Here is a 22,327-nt window from a genome sequence, read left to right as displayed (position 1 = left end):
GTGCAGGGGCTCTGGGGTCCAGTGGCCGTACACAGACCCCCAGATGGAAGTAGGTAGGAGCAGGGAAGAACTGTTCTCACCAGGTGATATCCTGTGTCCTCTAATTCCTTTGTTCCTTTCCCTAAGTTTCTCTGTCTGCTCCCTCAGGGGCCAGAGAAGCTGAGTAGTCATCCAGCTCAGACCAGGCCCTACCCTCAGTTGGGAGACCAGGTGACTTGTGTGCCTAAGAGAGTTTGGAGTATGTGCTAACACCAGCAAAGTTCTCTCTCTGCATGGGCAGGCCAGGGCCAGGGGAATGTAGGGATCAGCGCAAAGCTTAGGCAAGAGCACGCTACCCCCTGAGCCATGAAATGCTGCCCAGCTGTAGAATAGCCCCTGGCCCCTTCCCAAGGCTGCTCCCCGTGCCCATCCTACCTCCCCAAATGTCTCTCTGCTCTGGCCTGGGGAGCCCCAGGCAGCTGCCCACCTGGCCTTTCCCTAGGTCCTGCGGCATCTCCCCCTAAGGATCTGGAAGTGAAATCGGGGCCTCTGGGAGCTCCAGGGGATGTGGGGAGGGGATGGGGAGGCTGAGCTTCCCCATGCTCAGATCTGGTTTCGCAGCGCTTCCCCTGGCGCACTGCCACAGGCTGAGCCACCAGCCGCGCTATATAAGGCCCTGCGGCTGGACCGGAGAGCTGGAGACCTGAACCCCCAGCTGAGGAGTCCCGCTCAGGACACCGGTGAGCTCCCCTCCCATTTCCCTCAACCCCTGCCTGCATTTCACTGCCCTGTTCAGCTACTCCTGCCCTCCCCTGCATCTCCTCTCCCCCCTGCCTTTCTACTTTGAAGTTCTCTCTTTTCCCCCATTGGTCCAAAGTCCTCCCCCTCCTTCACCTGAGGTCAGGGACTCTCAGATGGTCCCAGTAGGGTCTGTACCTCTGGGTGCCTCCTTTTCTCTTGCGGTCCGCCAGTCTGCTTTGTCCGAGAGTTCTGAGGAGCGTGGGACGGGGAGCCTAACAGAGCATATGCTGAGGAAACTTCTGTGGGCTGCCAGATGGGAAATGGTTTTTCCACAAGGTGCCTCAGGCCACCTTGGCCTCCCAGACAGTTCTAGAGCCGCCTCAGACTGAATGCTGTGTAGCACTCAGCTCCCTGCTCAGAGCCCAGGAGCCTGGGGTAAGACACACAATGGGGACCCCCATGCCTCTGTTCCCTTGGCTGAGAAAAAGGTGGCGGCAGAGCAGGAAAGGGGGGCGGTAAGTTAGTATGCTTAGAGCTAGAAGATTTGCGATGTGGGATTGGTTTGTTCTTCTCTCTGGACAGCTAAGTGCTTTGGATCTTTTTTTCCCCCGGAAAGGAGGAATCTCCTCTTTCCCACCACACCCTGGACTTTGGACGTTGAGGGGAGCCACTTTTGAATCTCCAGAACTGGTCAGATTCTGGGTTGGCCAGAGCTCTGGGGAGAGATAAAAATGAGCAGGAGCCTGGGCCACACCCCACAGATCTTTGCCCTTATCACCAAACCCACTCTCCTCTCCAGGCTCTATAGCCCCTAACCAGTTATTGGGGAGCCCTGGCTTTGCACGAGGTATCCCCTCTGCTCTCCTTCAGGGAGCTCCTGGCTGTGTAACTCCTAGCCAGGCCCCAACAAACAGGCCAGAAATGTGTTCCAGCTGCAGCCTGTGCGCATCTGGGAATGTGTTCACGGAGGCTGTGTGTCTGAAGCATCTGTGCCCTCCAGCTTGCCTGTCCTGTGAGGGGCCACTGTAGTCAGGGCTGGGCTGCGCGGTGTTAATGTGTAGCCCTATTGTGCAAGAGTGTGAGCCTCACCAAAGGGTAGCAAAACATGCCCCCAAGCCCAGGTCTTGGAAGTGATAAATGAGTCACTCAGAGGCTGCTGGGAGTAAGCCCCGGCCCCTCCTCATTGGCAAGGCACCTCCTTACCCCTTGTCTCCCTTGTGCCCCATCTTGAGATGGGGTCCTGGAGCCTGGATCTGAATCCAGCTCTGCCTTATTTGAACTCAAATCCTGAGCCTCTGCACCTCGCAAGCTGCCCAGATTCACAACTTGGGCAGGTGTTATCTCCCACAAGACTTTATCCTTCTACCTTTGATAGGTCAAGAAATAGTTCTGTTCAGGCCATGAGAGATGACACAGGAATGTGGAAGCTGATAAGCTTTGTTTCTTTGCAGGTTATTGGATCCGAGAAACTTCCTAGGGGACTGCATTCCGAGGAGAACCCAACTCTGAAGCATCCTCAGCCATCTCCTGCCATGTTTCCGAGAGGGCCTGGGGGAAAGATGGTGGGGACCAAGGCCTGGCTGTTCTTCTTCCTGGTCCTGGAAGTCACCTCTGTGTTGGGTATGGGCTAAGTATCTGCTCTCTTCCAAACCTCTACTTGCCATAGTGAAGTCAGATGTGGTCTGGGACCCAACTATGGGCCTCAGCAATGTCCTTAAAACCTCAGGCTGGTTTATAGACTTATTAATCATTTATCTTTGTTTTCCCAAAGAATTTTTTATTTTTTAAAAAGATTTATTTATTTATTTATTCATGATAGTCACAGAGGAGAGAGAGGCAGAGACACAGGCAGAGGGAGAAGCAGGCTCCATGCCGGGAGCCTGACGCGGGACTCGATTCCAGGACTCCGGGATTGCGCCCTGGGCCAAAGGGAGGTGCTAAACTGCTGAGCCACCCAGGGATCCCCTGTTTTCCCAAAGAATTTGAGATAGCTCCCAATATTAACACTCACAGAATGGAATCTTTTTTTTCTTTTAAAGATTTTATCTATTTACTCATGAGAGAGAGGCAGAGACACAGGCAGAGACACAGGCAGAGGGAGAAGCAGGCTCCCCACAGGGGGCTCGATGCAAGATTCAGTCCCAGGACTCCAGGATCATGCCCTGAGCCAAAGGCAGACGCTCAACCACTGAGCCACCCAGGTGCCCCAGAACAGAATCCTTCCTTTCTATCTTAATTTCTTTCTTTCTTTTTTCTTTTCTTTTCTTTTTCTTTCTTTCTTTTCTTTCTTTCTTTTTCTTTCTTTCTTTCTCTTTCTTTCTTTCTTTCTTTCTTTCTCTTTCTTTCTTTCTTTCTTTCTTTCTTTCTTTCTTTCTTTCTTTCTTTCTTTCTTTTCTTCTTTCTTTCTCCCTTTCCTTTCCTCTTTCCTTTCTCCTTTCCTTTCCTTTCCTTTCCTTTCCTTTCCTTTCCTTTCCCTTCCCTTCCCTTCCCTTCCCTTCCCTTCCCTTCCCTTCCCTTCCCTTCCCTTCCCTTCCCTTCCCTTCCCTTCCCTTCCCTTCCCTTCCCTTCCCTTCCCTTCCCTTCCCTTCCCTTCCCTTCCCTTCCCTTCCCTTCCCTTCCCTTCCCTTCCCTTCCCTTCCCTTCCCTTCCCTTCCCTTCCCTTCCCTTCCCTTCCCTTCCCTTCCCTTCCCTTCCCTTCCCTTCCCTTCCCTTCCCTTCCCTTCCCTTCCCTTCCCTTCCCTTCCCTTTCCTTTCCTTTCCTTTCCTTTCCTTTCCCTCTTGGATTCTATTTATTTATTCATGAGAATACACAGAGAGGAGAGAGAGAAACACACACAGGCAGAAGGAGAAGCAGGCTCCATGCAGGGAGCCTGACCTGGGACTGATCCCAGGTCTCCAGGATCACGCCCTGGGCTGAAAGCAGTGCTAAACTGCTGAGCCACCCAGGCTGCCCCCCCCCCCCTTTTTTTAAAGATTTATTTATTTATTCATGAGAATACACAGAGAGGAGAGAAAATCTTTTAAATGAGGAGAGGGATTAGCTGTCACCCAAAGGGAGGAAAAAAGATAAGAGGGTTATCACCGCTGGGTGCTAAATTTAGCTCTGAGATTCCTGGCAGTCAAAGCAAAAGGGAATCACAAGGGATCACTGGGTTCTCAAAAGCAGGTTTGAGGTTTGGTCTGGCTTTAGTTTCATAAAAATTCTTCTAGCTTAAAGCTCAGTTTCATTTAGACCGTGCAGCCAAACTTCACAGATACCAGAACCCATTCTGGTTTCCCTGTCCTCTGACCATGTCCTCTGGTGACACTGAGTTCTTGAAGGGATAGGTGGAGACCAGATGCCTGAGCATCAGTACTCCCAGCACTGCCCCATATGCTCTCTCCCATCTGCCCTTCCTCTCCTGACTTCTAACTACATACTCAAGTATGTACTCAAGCTCAAAGCCCTCTTGTAAAGCTGCATGCACTGCGGTCTTTGTGAGTGCCCATGGGGGAACAAAGGCTGTCTCACCGTCTTGCCAAATCCTGTGTGCGCCCACCTCCCACCTTGCTCTTTCCACCCCGACAGCTGCTGTTTATGAAGATGATTAACATTCAGTCATCTGAGGGGAAATCAGATTAGTTTGATTAAAAGAGCTCCTATCACCCCAATTAAGCAGCATAGAGAATTCTGATTTGCCTCCTTGCAGGAGAGTTAATTGCCTTTTAAAGCTTGTCTGTTCTCTACTCTTCTCCTTCCCCTCCTGGAGCCACCAATCCAGCCTCAGATGGGGTGGGGCTGGAAGTTGCTTATGGCCCAAGGATCCTGTACCCATCTTTAAGAGTTGCTGACACTAGAGGATCCCTGGGTGGCTCAGTGGTTTAGCGCCTGGCTTCAGCTTAGGGCGTGATCCTGGAGTCCTGGGATCAAGTCCCATGCATGGAGCCTGCTTCTCCCTCTGCCTGTGTGTGTGTGTGTGTGATAAATAAATAAAAATCTTAAAAAAAAAAAAAGGAGTTGCTGACACTTATTCAGCAAACACCATGTGAGGCATTGTTCTAAGTGGATTTCATGAATGAGCTTATTTAATGGCCACAATCCTTTGAGGCAAGAACTATTATTATTCTTATCACTTCTTGCCCTCAGGGAGGCAGATGATGCTCACCCAGTCGGTAAGAAGAGTCCAGCCTGGGAGGAGGACCTCCAACATCTTTGCCAAGCTTGTCAACTCTCTGGAAAGTGAGTTGTGGCTGGAGCAGGGAGGGTCAGGAGAGGGGTCAGGAGAGGGGCGTCTTTATTGAGCTTGGTGTGAGAATCTTTGAAGCCAGGGCATGATGTCACGGTTTCCATGGAAACCCACTTTTACAAGGCATTTAACCTACATCTTTATCCAGGCAGATAGACCTGGGAAATAGGACAGCTTAGAATGTGAAGCTCCCTGATATGCTCAGGAATGCTATGGAGCTTGCTGGGGCCAGAGCTCGGGCTGGTGAAGACAGAGGGAGATGAGGATAGAGAGACAGCAGGGGCCAGCTCACCACCGGCTCACCTCGAATGCCTGGCTAAGGGATTTGAAGCTGGGGAGCAGTGGGATCCAAGCCACCCAGAAAAAGCCCACCCTGTTTGCAGTGTCCAGGAGGCAGAAGGGTGGGTGGAGGGGGAACTTGGAAGTAGAGAGATGAGGCATGGAGTTACATGACCTGGTACAGCCAGGCTGCTGAGAGCTGTAATGGAGTGGCAGGAGCAGAAGGTGGAAAGGCTGGAGAGATGCTGGAGAGACAGATGTGATTGATAGGGCTGGGACCAATGGGTGTGGGTGAAAGGTATCAGGAGTGAGTCCCAGGAGTAAGGGAGGTAAGAGGAATGGAGCTTCCCTGAGGCTCCAGCGCCCCCCTGACCTGCCTCTACCTCTCAGGTCCTGGCGAGTGGACAACATGGTTCAACATCGACCACCCGGGTGGACAGGGTGACTATGAGAGGCTGGATGCCATTCACTTCTACTATGGGGACCGTGTGTGTGCTCGGCCCCTGTGGCTAGAGGCTCGGACCACCGATTGGACGCCTGCAGGCAGCACTGGCCAGGTGGTCCATGGCAGTCCCCATGAGGGCTTCTGGTGCCTCAACAGGGAGCAGCGGCCCGGCCAGAACTGCTCCAATTATACCGTGCGCTTCCTCTGCCCACCAGGTGAGCTGGACAGTCCCCAACCCCCTACCTCCCACCAGCCTCGACACAAGGAGAGGCCAGGATTGGCATCTGGCCACGGGGACTCTGGATATCACACACATACACAGGCTTCGACTCCCTCAGAATAACACTATTAGTGTCATGAGAGCATAATCTTCCCAAGAGTACTCAGTCAACTCACTTACTGAGAGTGCATGGCAAGATGGTGAAGACCACAGGCCCTGGAGTTGGGCTGCTTGCATTTGAATCCTGGGTCTACCGTCTGAACTGTGTTCCTTAGGCAAATTTCCTGAATCTCTCTGAGCCTCGGGCTTCTCGCCAATAGAACAGGGTAATATTAGTAATATTAGTAAATATTTGTAAATATGATGTCAGTTTTTATGAGGATTAAACAAGATAATCTCCATTCATAGCATCTGGGTGCCAGACACTGTGCTAGTTATGTACACCACTCAGTCTTTATAACCCCCCTGCGAGGGATCCCTGGGTGGTGCAGCGGTTTAGCGCCTGCCTTTGGCCCAGGGCGTGATCCTGGAGACCCAGGATCGAGTCCCACGTCCGGCACCCGGTGCATGGAGCCTGCTTCTCCCTCTGCCTGTGTCTCTGCCTCTCTCTCTGTGTGTGTGTGTGACTATCATAAATAAATAAAAATTAAAAAAAATCTATAACCCCCCTGCGAGGATTCTCCATTCTGATAAGTTACTCTAGGTTTGGAGAGGTTAGGGTACTTCTTACGATTATGCAGCTGACACCTGGAGAGCTAGGATTTGAATGCATGTCGGGGTCTGCAGAGTCCAAGAGTTCATGCTCGACATCCTTTCTCTTCATGTACAGAGCCAGCTGCAGGGTTGCCCACTTCTCAGATGGTCACCCTCCCTTCCTGTGACTCTGCCAGTTGCCACAGCCTGACCCTGCAGGCCCAGGTGGTAGTGGTGGTCATTCAGAGTGGGAACTCAGGCTGGGCCAGGTCCAAGGTCCCCATTCCTGCACACAGGCCTCAGAGCAGAGGTGAGGGGGGAGCTTGAGGTCTGAGTCACTGAGGTCCTGGACCCTGACTGGGAGAGAGCCTTTCCACAGGGACATTACGACTGTTTCCACCTGAATGCGGAGGGAAGATGGTGCTACCCCTGCACATCCCAGGACAGCATATCCAAGTCCCAGTGCTTGGCCAACAAGTCCCTCTCAGAGCCACTCCTGGCCCATATAGTACCTTTGTGCAAATAAGAGATGTAATCAGAGTCCCCATCTCTCTGAGATAAAACAGCCTCGGGGGCAGATTTTCTGACAGAGTCCGTTTGGGATACAAGTTAGACCATCTACTGATCCTGCTTTGCAGGGTCTCTGCGCCGAGACACAGAACGCATCTGGAGCCCCTGGTCTCCCTGGAGCAAGTGTTCTGCTGCTTGTGGTCACACTGGAGTCCAGACCCGAACACGCACCTGCTTGGCGGAGACAGTGTCACTGTGCAATGAGGCCTCTGAGGAGGGCCGACTGTGCATGGACCAGGCCTGTACAGGTACTACAACTCTTGTTCCTGGTACTGGGAAGGCATGCAACTGAGCTGAAGCAGCCCAGGAGTGGTCAGAGGGTCAGACTGATTCATTTATTCATGCATTCACCAACTATTAAATGAGCATCTGTTATGTGCTCTGATGGGGGATGTAGAGGATAATATGGGAGCACAGAGCAGGGTCATTTATAGCTTAGGAGAATCAAAGAAGGCTTCCTGGAGGAAGTGTCCTGGGCTAAGTCTCAAAGGAGGAGTGGGAATTAGTTATGCAGGCTGTTAAGGAAAGGTAACAAAGGCCTAAAGAGGAGAAGCATATGTGAGTCCGCAGGCTGAGATGTGCCTGAAGAAGAGCCAGAGTCCATATAAGCCCTCCTGATGTGGCCCCTTTTTCCACAGCCTGTGACCTGACCTGCCCCATGGGCCAGGTGAATGCAGATTGCGATGCCTGCATGTGCCAGGACTTCATGCTACATGGAGCTGTTTCCCTCCCCGGGGGCGCCCCAGCCTCAGGGGCCACTGTCTACCTGCTGACCAAGACGCCTAAGCCACTGACCAAGACAGACAGCAGTGGGAGGTTCCGAGTCCCTGGCTTGTGCCCTGATGGCAAAAGCATTCTGAAGATCACAAAGGCCAAGTTTGCCCCCATCATGCTCACAATGCCCAAGACTGGGCTAAAGGCAGCCACTGTCAATGCAGAGTTCATGAGGGCAGGTACGGTTCTCCAGGATAGGGCTGGACAGGAATGCTGGACTTTTAATTAAAGGGATCATAGTGCTAAGTGCTGGCTTCCCAGCTTCCAAATCTTTACCATGACCCACAAGGCTCCATATCACCTGGCTCCTCCATTACTTCCCTGTTCTCTTCTTCTATTACTCTCCCTTTCACCCTCACTGAGTCATTCTACTCGAGCCAGAATAGCCTCCTAGCTGTTCCTCAAACATACAAGCACCCTCCTGCCCCAGGGCCTTTGCACTTGCTATATATGCTGCTTGGAGTATTCTTCCCACAGAGTTGACATGGCTTGCTCCCTCAAATGTGTGAATTCGTCCCTGGCCACCTTTTCTAAAATAGTCAATTATAATATATTGTGAGATTTGGAGGGTATAGAGAGAAAGAGGCTGGGGGAATCCAGAAGTGGTGCAGAATGGCCAGCATATTCTGCTGAAGGCAGCAGAATGGGAGTATTGCACTATTCAAAACAGCCAGCTCTGTCCCAGTGGCAGTGCTTGGGAATCTTAGCTTGCATGAGGTCCCCTTGGCTCTCTACTGCCCCACCCAAATGCTGCTTGAGAGGCCACAGAAGCTGATTCTAGGCCTAGGGTGTGGAGTGGGTGGACTCCATTCTGGACCATTTCCCTTAGAGAGGAGCTAGGGGTGGGAGTAGGGGTAAAGTCATACAATTTTAACACATGACAAAAGAACTCATGGGAGCAAGGCTCTAGACAATCTGCACAAAGAGAAAAACCGAATCATTGTTTCTTGTGTTCTGTCCCAGAAACTCCATACATTGTGATGAACCCAGAGACAAAAGCACGGAGAGCTGGACAGAGTGTGTCCCTATGCTGTAAGGCCACAGGGAAGCCCGGTCCAGACAAGTATTTCTGGTGAGTGTCCTGCCAGTTACCTTGCCAAGTCTTTTCTTGGAAATCAGCCCTTTCTTGCATTGGGTCTGGACTTATTAATCATGACAATAACCAACAGAATAAAGTTATTAGTAAGGCCCTGGCACAGAGCCCTTAAGTTGGCATTTACAAGTGGGAGCCAGTGGGGTCGAGGCTACCCAGACAACCAGCCAGCCCTGTCATTATCCTCTTGAAGCTGGGGCCCCACAGAGCAGCTCAGGTCTCAGGGTCCTGATTTGGATATCCTTGGGACACAGAACAAGGTGCCCGGCCCTGCTTCCCCTGACATAAAGTCAGAGTCCTCGAGCACTGTGAGTCCTTTATCCTTCACAGTTATTTTATAGCCATTATCTTGTCTGATGCTCCCAACAATTCTGTGAAATCAGCTAGGGAACAACCGTCCTCATTTTATAGAGCAGGAGACAAAAGCTCAGAGAGGTGAGATGATTTGTCCAAGGATCCATAGGCAGTTAATAGTGAGGCTGGGACTCAGAGTGAAGTCCCTTGACTCCCAGGGCAGTCAGTACTCTTGGGTGAGCTGAGTCAGAGGTGGTGTTGACATCTGCAAGGCCTCATCCATCATCTGCCTCCCTGGCTACTTGCTCCTGGCACTCTCCCTGGGAATACCTGCCCTCCCACCATCCTCTCAGGCTCTGCCTCTGTATTCCTTCAGGTACCACAATGGCACACTGCTGGATCCCTCCCTGTACAAGCATGAGAGCAAGCTGGTGCTGAGGAACCTGCAACAGGACCAGGCTGGCGAGTACTTCTGCAAGGCCCAGAGTGACGCTGGGGCTGTGAAGTCCCAGGTGGCCCAGCTGACTGTCATAGGTAAGCAGCCAGCATCCTGAGTCGCCACAGGGCAGGTAAGCACCCCAGTGGACATATCTGGGCAGTGAAGCTTGGGCTTTTCTGTGCTGAGCACAGCACTATGCCCTCTAGGACACAAAGATCTCACGGTCCTGAATCCTACCCTCACAGAGCTGCCAGTCCAGAAGGAGTGAAGAGATATAAATAAGAGACAAATAAGTAAAGATAGAAAAATGCACTGAAACAGGAAATAAGATGAGACAAAGAGACCGCTCAGTGTGAGTGACCATGGGTGATTGCTTGAGGGGGCAGCTTTTCAGCTGAAGCTTAAATAGTGGGTCACAGCCTTGGCTACTCTTGGGATCACCTGCTGAATTTTTTTTTTTTTAAGATTTCTTATTTATTTGTTCATGAGAGACAGAGAGAGAGAGAGAGAGAGAGAGAGAGGCAGAGACACAGGCAGAGGGGGAAGCAGGCTCCATGCACGGAGCCCGATGTAGGACTTGATCCCGGGACTCCAGGATCATGCTCTGGGCCGAAGGCAGGCTCTAAACCACTGAGCCACCCAGGCGTCCCACACCTGATGAATTTTAAAAAATACTGATGACTGGGTCCTACCTCCAGAGAGTCTGATGTCATGGGTTTGGGATACGGTCTAGGTATGCACAGATTAAAATCTCTCCCAGTGGATTCTAATTTGCAGCCAGTGTTGAAAACCCCTCCTCTTGAATACCAGCCAGGGACTGTGTATATGGAAGTGAGGCATTCTAGATCGAGAGGCCAACATGAGCTAAGGTTTACGATTAGAGTTGGCTTTAAGAAGTAATCTGGAGGAGGAGAGACTCAAGGCCAAGATCAATCAGGAACCTGTACCTGCAAAGTGGGCAGGGAAGAAGGATATCTTAATAATTGGCATAGGGGCACCTGGGTAGCTCAGGTGGATGGGCCTCTGCCTTTGGCTCAGGTCATGATCCCAGAGTCCTGGGATCTAGCCCCACATCGGGCTCCCTGCTCAGCGGGGGGTTTGCTTCTCCCTCTCCCTCTGCCCCTTCCTCTTACTCATTTTCTATGTCTCTCTCCAATTAAAAAAAAAAAATTGGCCTAAACAAAGGAGGGAGAGAGGAAAGTTTATTGGAAGAATTCTGAAATATTTCACAGACTCCAAGAACCTCAGAGCAAATAGGACACGGGGCACTGGGGCCGCTGCAGAGGAAATGTGGAGCCCCCTGTAGAGTGGTTCCCAATCCATATTCCTGGTTCTTCCATCTGTAGTGTTATTTTTAACACTGCCTAAACATTCTGAAGTTAAATTGATAGAAAAGAGCTATATATAATTTCCAAATACATGTGCACATGGCCCTAACTACAACATAAAGGAAAAATAAAATAACTCTAATTCAAAACAGTATGTATTTCAACGTGTAAATGTTTTTGGCATAACAACATCAGAAGGCTAACCAAGAGGTTGGACACTTGCACTTAAATCCAGTCACTGTGAATGTGACAGCTACAAATCCTGATGGATACGGGGTTATTATTTTGGTGGTTCACATTCCTTGGGTAATGTTGTGCAGGTATGTGGTTTTTCTGAAACAAGGAGCAATTCTTAGTATTATTCCAAGCTAAACCAAGTCCAATCTTCACTGGATTTATATGGTAATTGTGCTCTTTAAAAATCCAATGTATGAAAAAAATTCAGTGTATGGTTAAAGCCACATAAAAAATAGTAGGCTCTGATCATTTCAAACAGGTTTTCCACCAACATGAATGTCTGCTGGGATACGTCAACTTCATGCAGAGAAATTCTTAATGCAGAATAGTGCCAGACCATCGCAGGACACAGAGCAGCAATGCCCATCCTCCACTCCACCCACTACTTTTTTTTTTTTCAAACACAACCAATCTTATTTGACTGCATCTTATTTAGACAGCTTGCATGTTTCAAATTCCATTAAATCTCTGCAAAAGGATATGGGACGATAGAAGAAAATTATGCAGCAATATCCAGTCATCAAACAGCAGTCCAATATTTGGAGGTACACGTGATATTTTATAGATACTTGAACTCACATATGACATCAATATAATTTATGGTTATGTTTTTACAAACCTGAAGCCTGTAACATGATAGCATTCATTTTAGTGATGTCATGGTGCACTGAAAAGTAACTCTGATGCACTAGCAATTTGCTTTCATCTATGCTCCTGGAAAGTGATGATTTTTAGACACTATAATAAACATACACATCTAGTCTTCTACACGTCAGCCAATACCATACCACAGTGCCAGCAGAACTCCTCATTTTAGTGGTAATTTAAAACACTCTCACAAACTTTCAAGACCCTTCTATTGAGAACCATGATTATAATGATATAAAATGTATAAAATGAAATTAATAATGTTCACTCCATCTCCCTCAGAAGAGTTCTGTGAGATTTGGGATCATGGATGTGCAAGCACTTTGAAAACCATAAAGCCCCACAGAGAGGTGAGGGTAAGGATACCCTCTGTGTAGGACATGAACTTAGTTTTAATATTCACATCATTTCCCTCCATAGCCGCTGATGAGACTCCTTGCAATCCAACTCCTGAGAGCTACCTTATCCGGCTGCCCCATGACTGCTTCCAGAACGCCACCAACTCCTTCTACTATGACGTGGGCCATTGCCCGGTTAAGACCTGCGCAGGGCAGCAGGATAACGGGATCAGGTGCCGGGATGCTGTGGAGTACTGCTGCGGCATCTCCAAAACAGAGGAGAAAGAGATCCAGTGCAGTGGGTACACACTACCCACCAAGGTGGCCGTGGGGTGCAGTTGTCAGCGGTGCACAGAGACCCGGAGCATCGTGCGTGGCCGCGTCAGTGCTGCTGACAACGGGGAACCCATGCGCTTTGGCCACGTGTACATGGGAAGTAACCGTGTGAGCATGACTGGCTACAAGGGCACCTTCACCCTCCATGTTCCCCAGGACACAGAGAGGTTGGTGCTCACATTTGTGGACAGGATGCAGAAGTTTGTCAACACCACTAAAGTGCTGCCCTTCAACAAGAAGGGGAGTGCAGTGTTCCATGAGATCAAGATGCTTCGGAAGAAAGAGCCCATCACACTGGAGGCCACGGACACCAACATTATCCCCCTGGGGGAGGTGGCTGGAGAAGACCCTATGGCTGAACTGGAGATCCCTTCCAAGAGTTTCTACAGGCAGAATGGGGACCCCTACACAGGAAAAGTAAAGGCCAGTGTGACCTTCCTGGATCCCCGGAATATTTCCACAGCCACTGCTGCCCAGAGTGACCTGAACTTCATCAACGATGAAGGAGACACCTTCCCCCTTCGGACATATGGTATGTTCTCTGTGGACTTCAGAGATGAGGCCACCTCAGAGCCGCTTAATGTTGGCAAAGTGAAGGTCCACCTTGACTCAACCCAGGTCAAGATGCCAGAGCACGTGCCCACAATGAAACTCTGGTCACTCAACCCAGATACAGGGTTGTGGGAGGAGGAAGGTGACTTTGAATTTGAAAGCCAAAGGCGAGGCAAAAGGGAAGAGAGAACCTTTCTGGTGGGCAACATGGAGATCCGTGAAAGGAGGCTCTTTAATCTGGATGTCCCAGAAAACAGGAGGTGCTTTATCAAGGTTAGAGCCTACCGGAGTGAGAGGTTCTTGCCCAGTGAGCAGATCCAGGGGGTTGTGGTCTCTGTGATCAACCTGGAGCCCAGAACTGGCTTCTCGTCCAACCCCAGGGCCTGGGGCCGCTTTGACAGTGTCATCACAGGCCCCAATGGGGCCTGTCTGCCTGCCTTCTGTGATGACCAGTCCCCTGATGCCTATTCCGCCTATGTCTTGGCAAGCCTGGCTGGGGAAGAACTGGAAGCAGTGCAATCTTTCCCTAAATTCAACCCAAATGCAATTGGTGTCCCTCAGCCCTATCTCAATAGGCTCAAATACCGTCGGACAGATCATGAGGACCCACGGGTTAAGAAGACAGCTTTCCAGATCAGCATGGCCAAGCCAAGGCCCAACTCAGCTGAGGAGAGCAATGGGCCCATCTATGCCTTTGAGGACCTCCGGGCATGTGAGGAGGCACCACCCAGTGCAGCCCACTTCCGGTTCTATCAGATTGAGGGGGATCATTATGACTACAACACTGTCCCCTTCAACGAGGACGACCCTATGAGCTGGACTGAAGACTACCTAGCATGGTGGCCCAAGCCAATGGAGTTCAGGGCCTGCTACATCAAGGTGAAGATTGTAGGGCCTGTGGAGGTGAATGTGCGATCCCGCAACATGGGAGGCACCCACCGGAGGACAGTGGGCAAGTTGTATGGGATCCGGGATGTGAAGAGCACACGGGACAGGGACCAGCCCAATGTCTCATCTGCCTGTTTAGAGTTCAAGTGCAGTGGGATGCTCTATGACCAGGACCGTGTGGATCGCACACTGGTAAAGGTCATCCCTCAGGGCAGCTGCCATCGAGCCAGCGTAAATTCCATGCTTCACGAGTACCTGGTCAACCACCTACCACTAGCAGTCAACAATGACACCAGTGAGTACACTATGCTGGCACCCCTGGATCCACTGGGCCACAACTATGGTATCTATACTGTCACCGACCAGGACCCTCGCACAGCCAAGGAGATTGCACTTGGCCGGTGCTTTGATGGCACATCCGATGGCTCCTCCAGAGTCATGAAGAGCAACGTGGGAGTGGCCCTCACCTTTAACTGCGTAGAGAGACAGGTGGGCCGCCAGAGTGCCTTCCAGTACCTCCAGAGCCCCCCCTCCCGGCCCCCTGCCACAAGCACTGTCAGAGGAAGAGTGTCCTCAAGGAGACAGCAACGGGCTAGTAGGGGTGGCCAGCGCGGGTGAGAAGGCGTGGCCTCTCTGAGGTTTCCTGGGATTGCTCCTCAGCCTCTGAGCAACTAAGTCATATGGTACTTTTCTTCCCCCACCTCATGTGACAGCCATTGTGAGACTGATGTATAAACTGTCACTTGGTTAATTTAAGCACATCTGTTCTGGTGCAATTTGCTTGTTTTCTTCATGCCTTTACTTATTGTCTTTACCCCATGATACCGATTGGCACGTAGCCCCCAGAGATGTCAAAATAAATCTTTTTTGTCTTGTTCTTTAAAAGAAATACAAGAAACTGACCATTGATAAAGTCAGTGGCCATCAACGAAAATGTCCTTCCTTTATTTTTGCAGGGTTTTGCTCACCTCTACCGTAATGATAATCTGATGTTAAAGACCAAATAATCAATAGAAAGCATATTTCTTGGCCTTGGTCTATGGGATGTCAGCAAGGCCTCTATCACAGTCCGCACATATAAATGGTGGTGAAATAAAGGAATAATCTACAATATTCTTACTTGAAATGTAAATAAGTTATTTCTTTGATGAATTTGGAACGCTAGTATACATCCCACATTAAGCTGTTGAACACAGGGTAATCATAGTTCCTCTGCCAAGTCTGGAAAGACCATCTCATGACTACCACTGCGATGGGCTGCTGACTATATTTGTGCATTTCCTTTTATATTTACTTTTGTTCTTGCTGGAGGCCCAGTGTACCCCAGAGCAGATGTCAATAAATGCACATTTGGTATTTGTTTTTGAGGCCCCTGTCCTGTCTCACCTATAAAGCGAGCCAGCTGCTCAGAGGGACAGAGGTGACCCTGGAAAGTGGTCACAAAGTGGCATGAGGCGCAGTCCCCTCTTCAGGACCCCTCCCATCACTCCCCCCCTCCCCCCAGGGTTGAGTAATTAATTAGGCACACACTCGGGTGATCAAGTTTGTTCTCATGGATCATATTTTCCACTTGCAGAGAAGAGCAGAGATTCCTGGAGTTGTGAGTATGTTCTGGGCTCCTGAGCAAAGCTAAAAACATGTCCCTTTTTTTTTCTTTCTTTCTTTCCAATACTGGGGAGCTTATACAATGGCTTGGCTCAAGGTTGGGCAAGCTGGCCAAGTGCTCCTCCGGCAACCCCCCACAGCCTGCTGCCTGCTCCAGCTGTGCTGGCTGACCTCACTCACAAATGACGGGCTTTTTTTTCTTTTTCTTTTTTTAAATTTTATTCCAAGCTCTTCTAAAGATGCCTAGCTTTTCCAGATACCAGATCTCTGTTGTGCATAACAGCCCCTGCCCCTTGAGTAAAATAACTAGTCCAAATGGAAAGGGCTTTTGGAAAAAGTATTTGGTTTAAAATAGTAAATCAGAGGCCAGTGGATGGTGCCAGAATAATCTTGGAGGCATCTAGAGTCAGGGTGGTGGAGCATGGGGTTGGATGAGACACAGACTGCCCCTTTCCCAATCCTTCCAGAATCTGTCAGGGAAGAGGCCAAGGGGACTCGGGGAGGAGAAGGCATCATTTATAATCAAGATAGAAAGCTTTCCTCTCCTGGCTGGCCCAGTTGCGGCTCCTTTTGGCCACCTCTGGCCTGGACTAGATTTTGTGCTCTTGAATCAGCATCTGCCCAGCTCCCAAGGGTTTGGTTCATAATCAATTAGAAATTTCTCTGGCTGAGCACCCTATCCTCATGACCTCCAAGAAAATGAGTGAATGCAGGGCTGGGGCCTAGTGGCCTTGTGATCACTCCTTGACCCACTTCCAAAAACACTTTCTGGGGAGCGGCCCTCACTGACTCTTTGGGGAACTTGACTGCCCCTGCTGAGGGGTCAAGTGTTCAGCTATCGGCAGCACAGATGCTTCACAGCTTAGGGAGCCAGTGCTTCAACCTGACCACCCGGTTCCCTTCAAACTCACAAAGAGAGGGTGCTGGAAAAAGTCGGCTGATTGGGTTCTCTCACTCCATACCCTTCCCTTTCTGTTCTCCATTGAGGGCCTGAATAAATGGACTCTAGCAGACAGTAGCTGGTACCTGATGTTTTTCTTCACTCACCAAATATTTATTGACTGCCTACTCTGTGTCAATCCATGTGTGCAACAGAGCGGCCTTTATGTGTTTATAAAATCTAGTACACACGGGGGCACCAGTCTTGGAGGGGTTGGGGTCAGAGAAGGCTTCCTGAAGGAGGTGACATCTAATATGAATGATAGCTAGGAGCTGGTTTGCTGAAGGTATGGCTGTCAGGTGTAAGGGCGCAAGGGCACAAGCAGAAACAGCTTGTAGAGGCTGGAGGGAGTGCCAGATACCTCTCTTTCAGATGAGGAAACACTATGGAGTTGAACTCATGTGACCTAATTTCTAAGCATCTTGGTTCCAAAGACAGACACGCTCCCTGCTAGCAGTGTGATTTTGGTCTGCTTCTCCTGGACCTCATTTTCCTGATCTATAAATGAAAGAGTTGATCGTATACTTAAAACTAATATGTTATATGTCCATTCTCTCTCAAAAATGAATGAATGAATGAATGAATATTTTTTTAAATGAGGGAGTTGGTGTAGATGAGAATCTAAACCATCTCTACAGTCTTTTTCGTGAGGCTAACAGCACAATTCCCAGGATGCCTTTGCTTCACCAAACTGCTGATGATTCATCGGGTGTTCCGGGTGTTCCCTTCCTCTGTGGAGACTCTACACACTGGGTGGACAGAGCAGTCATTTTAGAAAAGCCCTGGGGTTTTGGTCTCAGCCTGCTGTACAGTGGTGGATCAGCCAGGTCCCAAGAGTGAGCTGTACAAGGATGGACCCCAGATGGCAGGCAGAAAGGCCACAGGCAGATAAAGGGGCCCCATCAGGCTGCTTCTGTTTCCAAGCATGCATGTTTTCCAGGCAGAACAGTCTCTAGAGTTTGGAGAGCGTTAGCAGCTGAAGGTGATAGAGGAAAACATCACCAAGATGTCAGGACAAGAACAGTTTTGAAAGACTGAAAAGACTTAAGCCAAGTCAGAGGCGGTACAGGGACAGGTGGAGTTTCAGGCAAAGGGACAACTGGAGCTGAGGAGCTGAGGTGGAATTGTGCACTGAAGGCTTTTGGTTACAAGTAACAGGGGCGGCTGTGCCAGGAGAGCTCAGGAAGGACGGAACCCAGAACTGCAAAGCCATCAGAATCCACCCCATCACCCTCTCTGGCTTTGATTCTCTTATTCCCTCTCAGGGATTTTTGCTCTCTCAAGCTCTAACTCGCTCTTGCCCTACATGCTGTTTTTCTCAGACTGTCTTTCAGATTTTGTTTCTGTTTCTCTCCACTTTCCAGGTCCCTCTCTCTGGTCAGTCTGTTTCCCAATCTCTCTGTCTCTCTGTCTGTCTCTCTCTCTCATGGGTGGTCTCTACTCTCTTCAGAAACCCTTAGTTTCTCTTGGTAGATCAGTTTTCTCAGCTCCCCCAAGGTGAGGTGGTCATCTCAAGCCTAGATCCCTTGAAGAGAGCAACTGATTGGCCCACTTTGAATTGGGACTCCACCTCTGGTCCAACCAACTGTGGCCATTAGTGGGGGTGGGGTGGGGCATAAAGACAGAGGGGCCCATCAAGCTGCTGCTGCTTCCAAGCAAGGATGTTTTCCAGGCAGGTGGACTGGTCCTACTGTATGGTGGTGGTTGCTGGGGCGGTGTGGGACATTCTTAGAGAAAGGGGATCCTCATGAGTTGTGAAGATACCCCCAGAAGGTGAACACTTCAAGGGGATAGTGAGCAGATAGATCACTGTGAGTTTACTTCAAATTTACGGTTTTTCATTTCCAAACATCTGGGGATTTTAATTAAATATATACATAAGATCTATGTGGTACCTGTTCTTTGAAATCTGTTGAGTCTTTCTTCATGACCTAGTACTTGGTCAGTTTTAGTGGTTTCTATTGCGCTTGGGGGTGGGGGGGGGAGTGTCTTCTCTAATCATTGGGTGCCGAGCTCTACATAGAACCATCAACTCAAACTTGTTCATTGCTCAATTCCGTAAATAAGGAGTGTGCTAAAATCTTCCACTAGGTGGTACACTTAATTTCTGTGACTCAATTTTGGCTTTATTTATTTTGAAGTTATTTATTTTTTTAAGATTTTACTTATTTGTTTGAGAGAGAGAGGGAGCATGAGTGGGGGGAGGGGGAAAGGGAGAGGGAGAAGCAGACACCCCACTAAGCAGGGACCCCAGGAGGGGCTTATCCCAGGACCAGAGATCATGGCCTAAGAGGAAGGCAGACGCTTAACCCACTGAGCCACCCATGTGACCCTATTTTGAAGCTATTTTATTTTTTTAAAAGATTTTTATTTATTTATTCATGAGAGACACAGAGAGAGAGAGGCAGAGACACAGGCAGAGGGAGAAGCAGGCTCCATGCAGGGAGCCCGACGTGGGACTCGATCCCGGGACTCCAGGATCATGCCCTAGGCCGAAGGTAGGCACTAAACTGCTGAGCCACCCAGGGATCCCTTGAAGCTATTTTAATGGGTGCATATTAAGTATTGAATTTTTGTGCCTTCTTGCAAGTTGAATCTTTTATCATTATGTAATTATGTTCTTTGTTCCCATAAAGCTTTTTTGCCTCAAAGCCTGTTTTGTCTAATATTTTTGACTTTCTGTATCCTTTTAAAGATGTGTTTCTTATAAACAGCATTATAGCTGGATTTTTGTTCATTTTAGTATATCTAATAATCTGTCTTCTAACTGGTGAGTTTAGTAAATACATATGGTGATTATAGTTATGTTTGAATTTGTTTTTATTATCTTACTTGCTGGTTTCCTTCTAAATCACTCTTTCTCTTATTGTCAACTTTTGGATTGAGTAATATTTTTCTTACTTCACTTTTTCCCCTTATACTGATTTGGAAGTATTACACTTTTGCTATTCTTCTAATACTTTCTCTTGAATTTTTATTATACATACTGATTTTAACAAAATCAAAGTTAATTGCATTTCACCTCTTAAACTATTTTAGTTGTTTTGCCCCTCAAAATAAACACTTATAATTTTATACAATGTTTCTTTAGATTTATTTACGTGTTTGTCTCTTCAGACCTTGCTTTTAAGGTCATTTTTCTTCTTCCTGAAGTATGTATGTATTTATTTTGTTTTTTTGAGGGCGCTATACCCAGTACAGAGCCCAACACAGGGTTTGAACTCAAACCCTGAGATCAAGACCTGACCTGAGATCAAGAGTCAGATACTTAACCAACTGAGCACGGTGCCCCAAGAATACCTTTATAAATAGTTTTAGTGAAGGTTCATTGTTGGTAGAATGATCAGATTTATTTTTTTTAAGATTTTATTTATTTATTCATGAGAGAGAGGGAGGAAGAGAGAGAGAGAGGCAGAGACACAGGCAGAGGGAGAAGCAGGCTCCATGCAGGGAGCCCGATGTGGGACTCGATCCCGGGTCTCCAGGATCAGGCCCTGGGCTGAAGGTAGCGCTAAACCGCTGAGCCATCCGGGCTGCCCTCTTAGAGAATTTTATTTTCATAAGCCCATCAATGCAACAAAAAATATTTTTCAGGGTACTTGGGTGGCTCAGGTGTTTAAGCACCTGATTCTGGATTTCAACTCAGGTCATGATCTTAGGGTCATGAAATTAAGCCTTACATCAGCATGGAGTCTGCTTAAGATTCTCTCTCTTTCTCTTCCTTTGCCCCTTCCCCTCCTTGCATTCCTTCTCTTAAAAAAAAATGTGTTTAATTCAAGAGAACTTAATACAGAGTCCTGAAGAGTATAGTGCAGTGGTTAAATGCATGGTTCTAGAACCAGACTACCTAGGTTCAAATATTGGTTCCTTTCCTTATTAGCAGTGCAATATTAGAAAGTTATTTAATCTCTGTATGTTTCTGTTTCCTCAACTATAAACTTGAGAAAAATACCTTATGGAGCTGTTATGAGGATTAGTCAAGTTATATACATGCACCTATATTAGTTACTGGCATATAGTAACCAATATATAAATGTTTCTGTCATTACTGTGTACCACACAATATGAATTTTCAGGAAGTGGAAAAGACTGAAAACTTGTTTAGATTTAACAAGGTAATGCTTCATTTTTGTGGCAGCATAGGAAATTTCAATAGTTCTACAAAAGCAGTTTTCCAGAAAATTCAATCTTATTACCTGTATTTAAGCTCCAAAATTTAACATTTTGATCTGAGTAGAAATCTTTATAAGAAAGTATCTATTCTATCTTTTTAAAAGCAGAAATAACATAATTGAATTTCTTTCCTTGATGTATCAGGAATGCAATTAACAGGGACACCTGGGTGGCTTAGTGGTTGAGCATCTATCTGCCTTTGGTGTGATCCCAGGGTCCTGGGATTGAGTCCTGCATCAGGCTCCCCCTAGGGAACCTGCTTCTCCTTCTGCCTAGATCTCTGCCTCTCCCTGTGCATCTCTCATGAATAAATAAATAAAATCTTAAAAAACAAAGAATGCAATTATGAGCACCAATTATTATGGTAGTATAATAAAATGGCAACCAGGGCTGATACGATACATAAGAAATGTGGCATACCAAATAAACTCAGACTATATACTCTTCTTGTTGAGTTCCTGCTTCCATTTTTCTGTTTCCTCCTTTTTTGTCAGGCTCTTAGAAAACCCTTTAGCTGTGGTATATTTGCCTGTTTCAAGGACCTCTCTCCTTTGCAATGTACTCACTAGTGGGATGGGGATAAGAATTAGTTTATTTATTTTTTTTGTTTTGTTTTGTTTTTAAGAATTAGTTTAATAGACTCCAAGTGAGATCCTGAAAGCCTAGGTATGAACAAAGTACATGAACTTTGATGTGCCAACTTTGCAACATCTATTTTGGTGACTCAAAAGCTTTTCTCCTCAATTCCTCATTATTGCTTAATTTACCAATTACTAATTCACTACTTTACACACAAAGCCAAGCTTGTGTGTAAATAAATATTGCTTGAAAGTAATAAATGATTACAATTGTTTCTGAAGTAGGGCGGCCCAGATGGCCCAGCGGTTTGGTGCCGCCTTCAGCCCAGGTTATGATCCTGGAGACTCGGAATCGAGTCCCACGTCGGGCTCCCTGCATGGAGCCTGCTTCTCCCTTGGCCTCTGTCTCTGCCTCTCTCTCTCTGTGTCTGTCATGAATAAATAAATAAAATATTTTTAAAAGAAATTTAAAATTATTCCTGAAGTAAATATCACTTTTGTTATCTAATATTATAGCTAATGCAAATTTATTGCAAACTGAAAAGGACTTACAAACCAAGGGTCCAGATCCTCTCTCTTTCATCTCTTTCAGTTTTTCTTTTTCTTTTTTTCCCCCCAAGTTTTTATTTAAATTATCTTTTCAGTTTTTCATTTAAAATCAAGCAAGCTCCCTACAGTGCTAAGGTATAACGGAGTAAGTGAAGTCATCAACAAGCTGGCTAGGAAGCACAACTAAAAAAGGATTTTTTAACAGTCATAAAAGGAAAGCCATAAATTATAGTACATTGCATAGTAAAAAAAAATCTTATTAAGCACTCTCGGTGTGCTATGGGTCAAAGAATAATTTATTCCTTACATTTACCCTAGGAGGTCAAGAGCACTCCAATTTGTAGTTGAAAAAACAGGCTTATAAAGTTAATTTGCCAGAAATAACCCAGCTAGATGGAATCC

General features: G+C 47.8%; 2 protein-coding genes across 10 annotated transcripts in view; one reads left to right on the top strand and one right to left on the bottom strand.

Annotated features, from left to right (window-relative positions):
* Positions 1 to 22,327, bottom strand: part of LOC144303392 (uncharacterized) — a 60,994-nt gene that overhangs the window by 32,130 nt on the left and 6,537 nt on the right. The window contains exon 3 of one of the 7 annotated variants that reach the window (XR_013370458.1): positions 11,672 to 21,804. The exons of the other annotated variants lie outside the window; for them this stretch is intronic. The gene's annotated coding sequence lies outside the window, so the exon portion shown is untranslated. Of the gene's footprint in view, positions 1 to 11,671; positions 21,805 to 22,327 lie in introns of those variants that run through there. 7 annotated transcript variants of the gene reach the window in all.
* On the top strand, positions 562 to 15,206 carry CILP (cartilage intermediate layer protein). 3 transcript variants are annotated; one of them, XM_077881499.1, is made up of 9 exons: positions 562 to 719; positions 2,172 to 2,340; positions 4,847 to 4,939; positions 5,616 to 5,885; positions 7,222 to 7,401; positions 7,792 to 8,106; positions 8,891 to 8,999; positions 9,691 to 9,848; positions 12,387 to 15,206. In XM_077881499.1, exons 2-9 carry the CDS (start codon positions 2,253 to 2,255, stop codon positions 14,696 to 14,698), a joined length of 3,525 nt encoding a protein of 1,174 aa, XP_077737625.1. In that variant the 5' UTR covers positions 562 to 719; positions 2,172 to 2,252; the 3' UTR covers positions 14,699 to 15,206. The 3 variants fall into 3 exon arrangements, with proteins under 3 accessions (XP_077737625.1, XP_077737627.1, XP_077737626.1); XM_077881501.1 differs by lacking the exons at positions 4,847 to 4,939; positions 5,616 to 5,885; XM_077881500.1 differs by lacking the exons at positions 562 to 719; positions 2,172 to 2,340; positions 4,847 to 4,939 and adding an exon at positions 5,056 to 5,347.

Source organism: Canis aureus, chromosome 32, assembly GCF_053574225.1.
Source record: "Canis aureus isolate CA01 chromosome 32, VMU_Caureus_v.1.0, whole genome shotgun sequence".
In the NCBI taxonomy this organism is placed as follows: Eukaryota; Metazoa; Chordata; class Mammalia; order Carnivora; family Canidae; genus Canis; species Canis aureus.
The sequence above is the reverse complement of the archived record's forward strand: the minus strand, read 5'-3'. Positions and strand labels throughout refer to the sequence as shown.

Bases quoted from the DNA above. Each gene is read 5' to 3' on its own strand.
- CILP (XM_077881499.1), top strand. From the start codon at position 2,253: ATGTTTCCGAGAGGGCCTGGGGGAAAGATGGTGGGGACCAAGGCCTGG. The intron at 2,341-4,846 runs GTATGGGCTAAG...TCTTGCCCTCAG, and splicing joins GGAAGTCACCTCTGTGTTGG to GGAGGCAGATGATGCTCACC. The intron at 8,107-8,890 runs GTACGGTTCTCC...GTTCTGTCCCAG, and splicing joins TGCAGAGTTCATGAGGGCAG to AAACTCCATACATTGTGATG.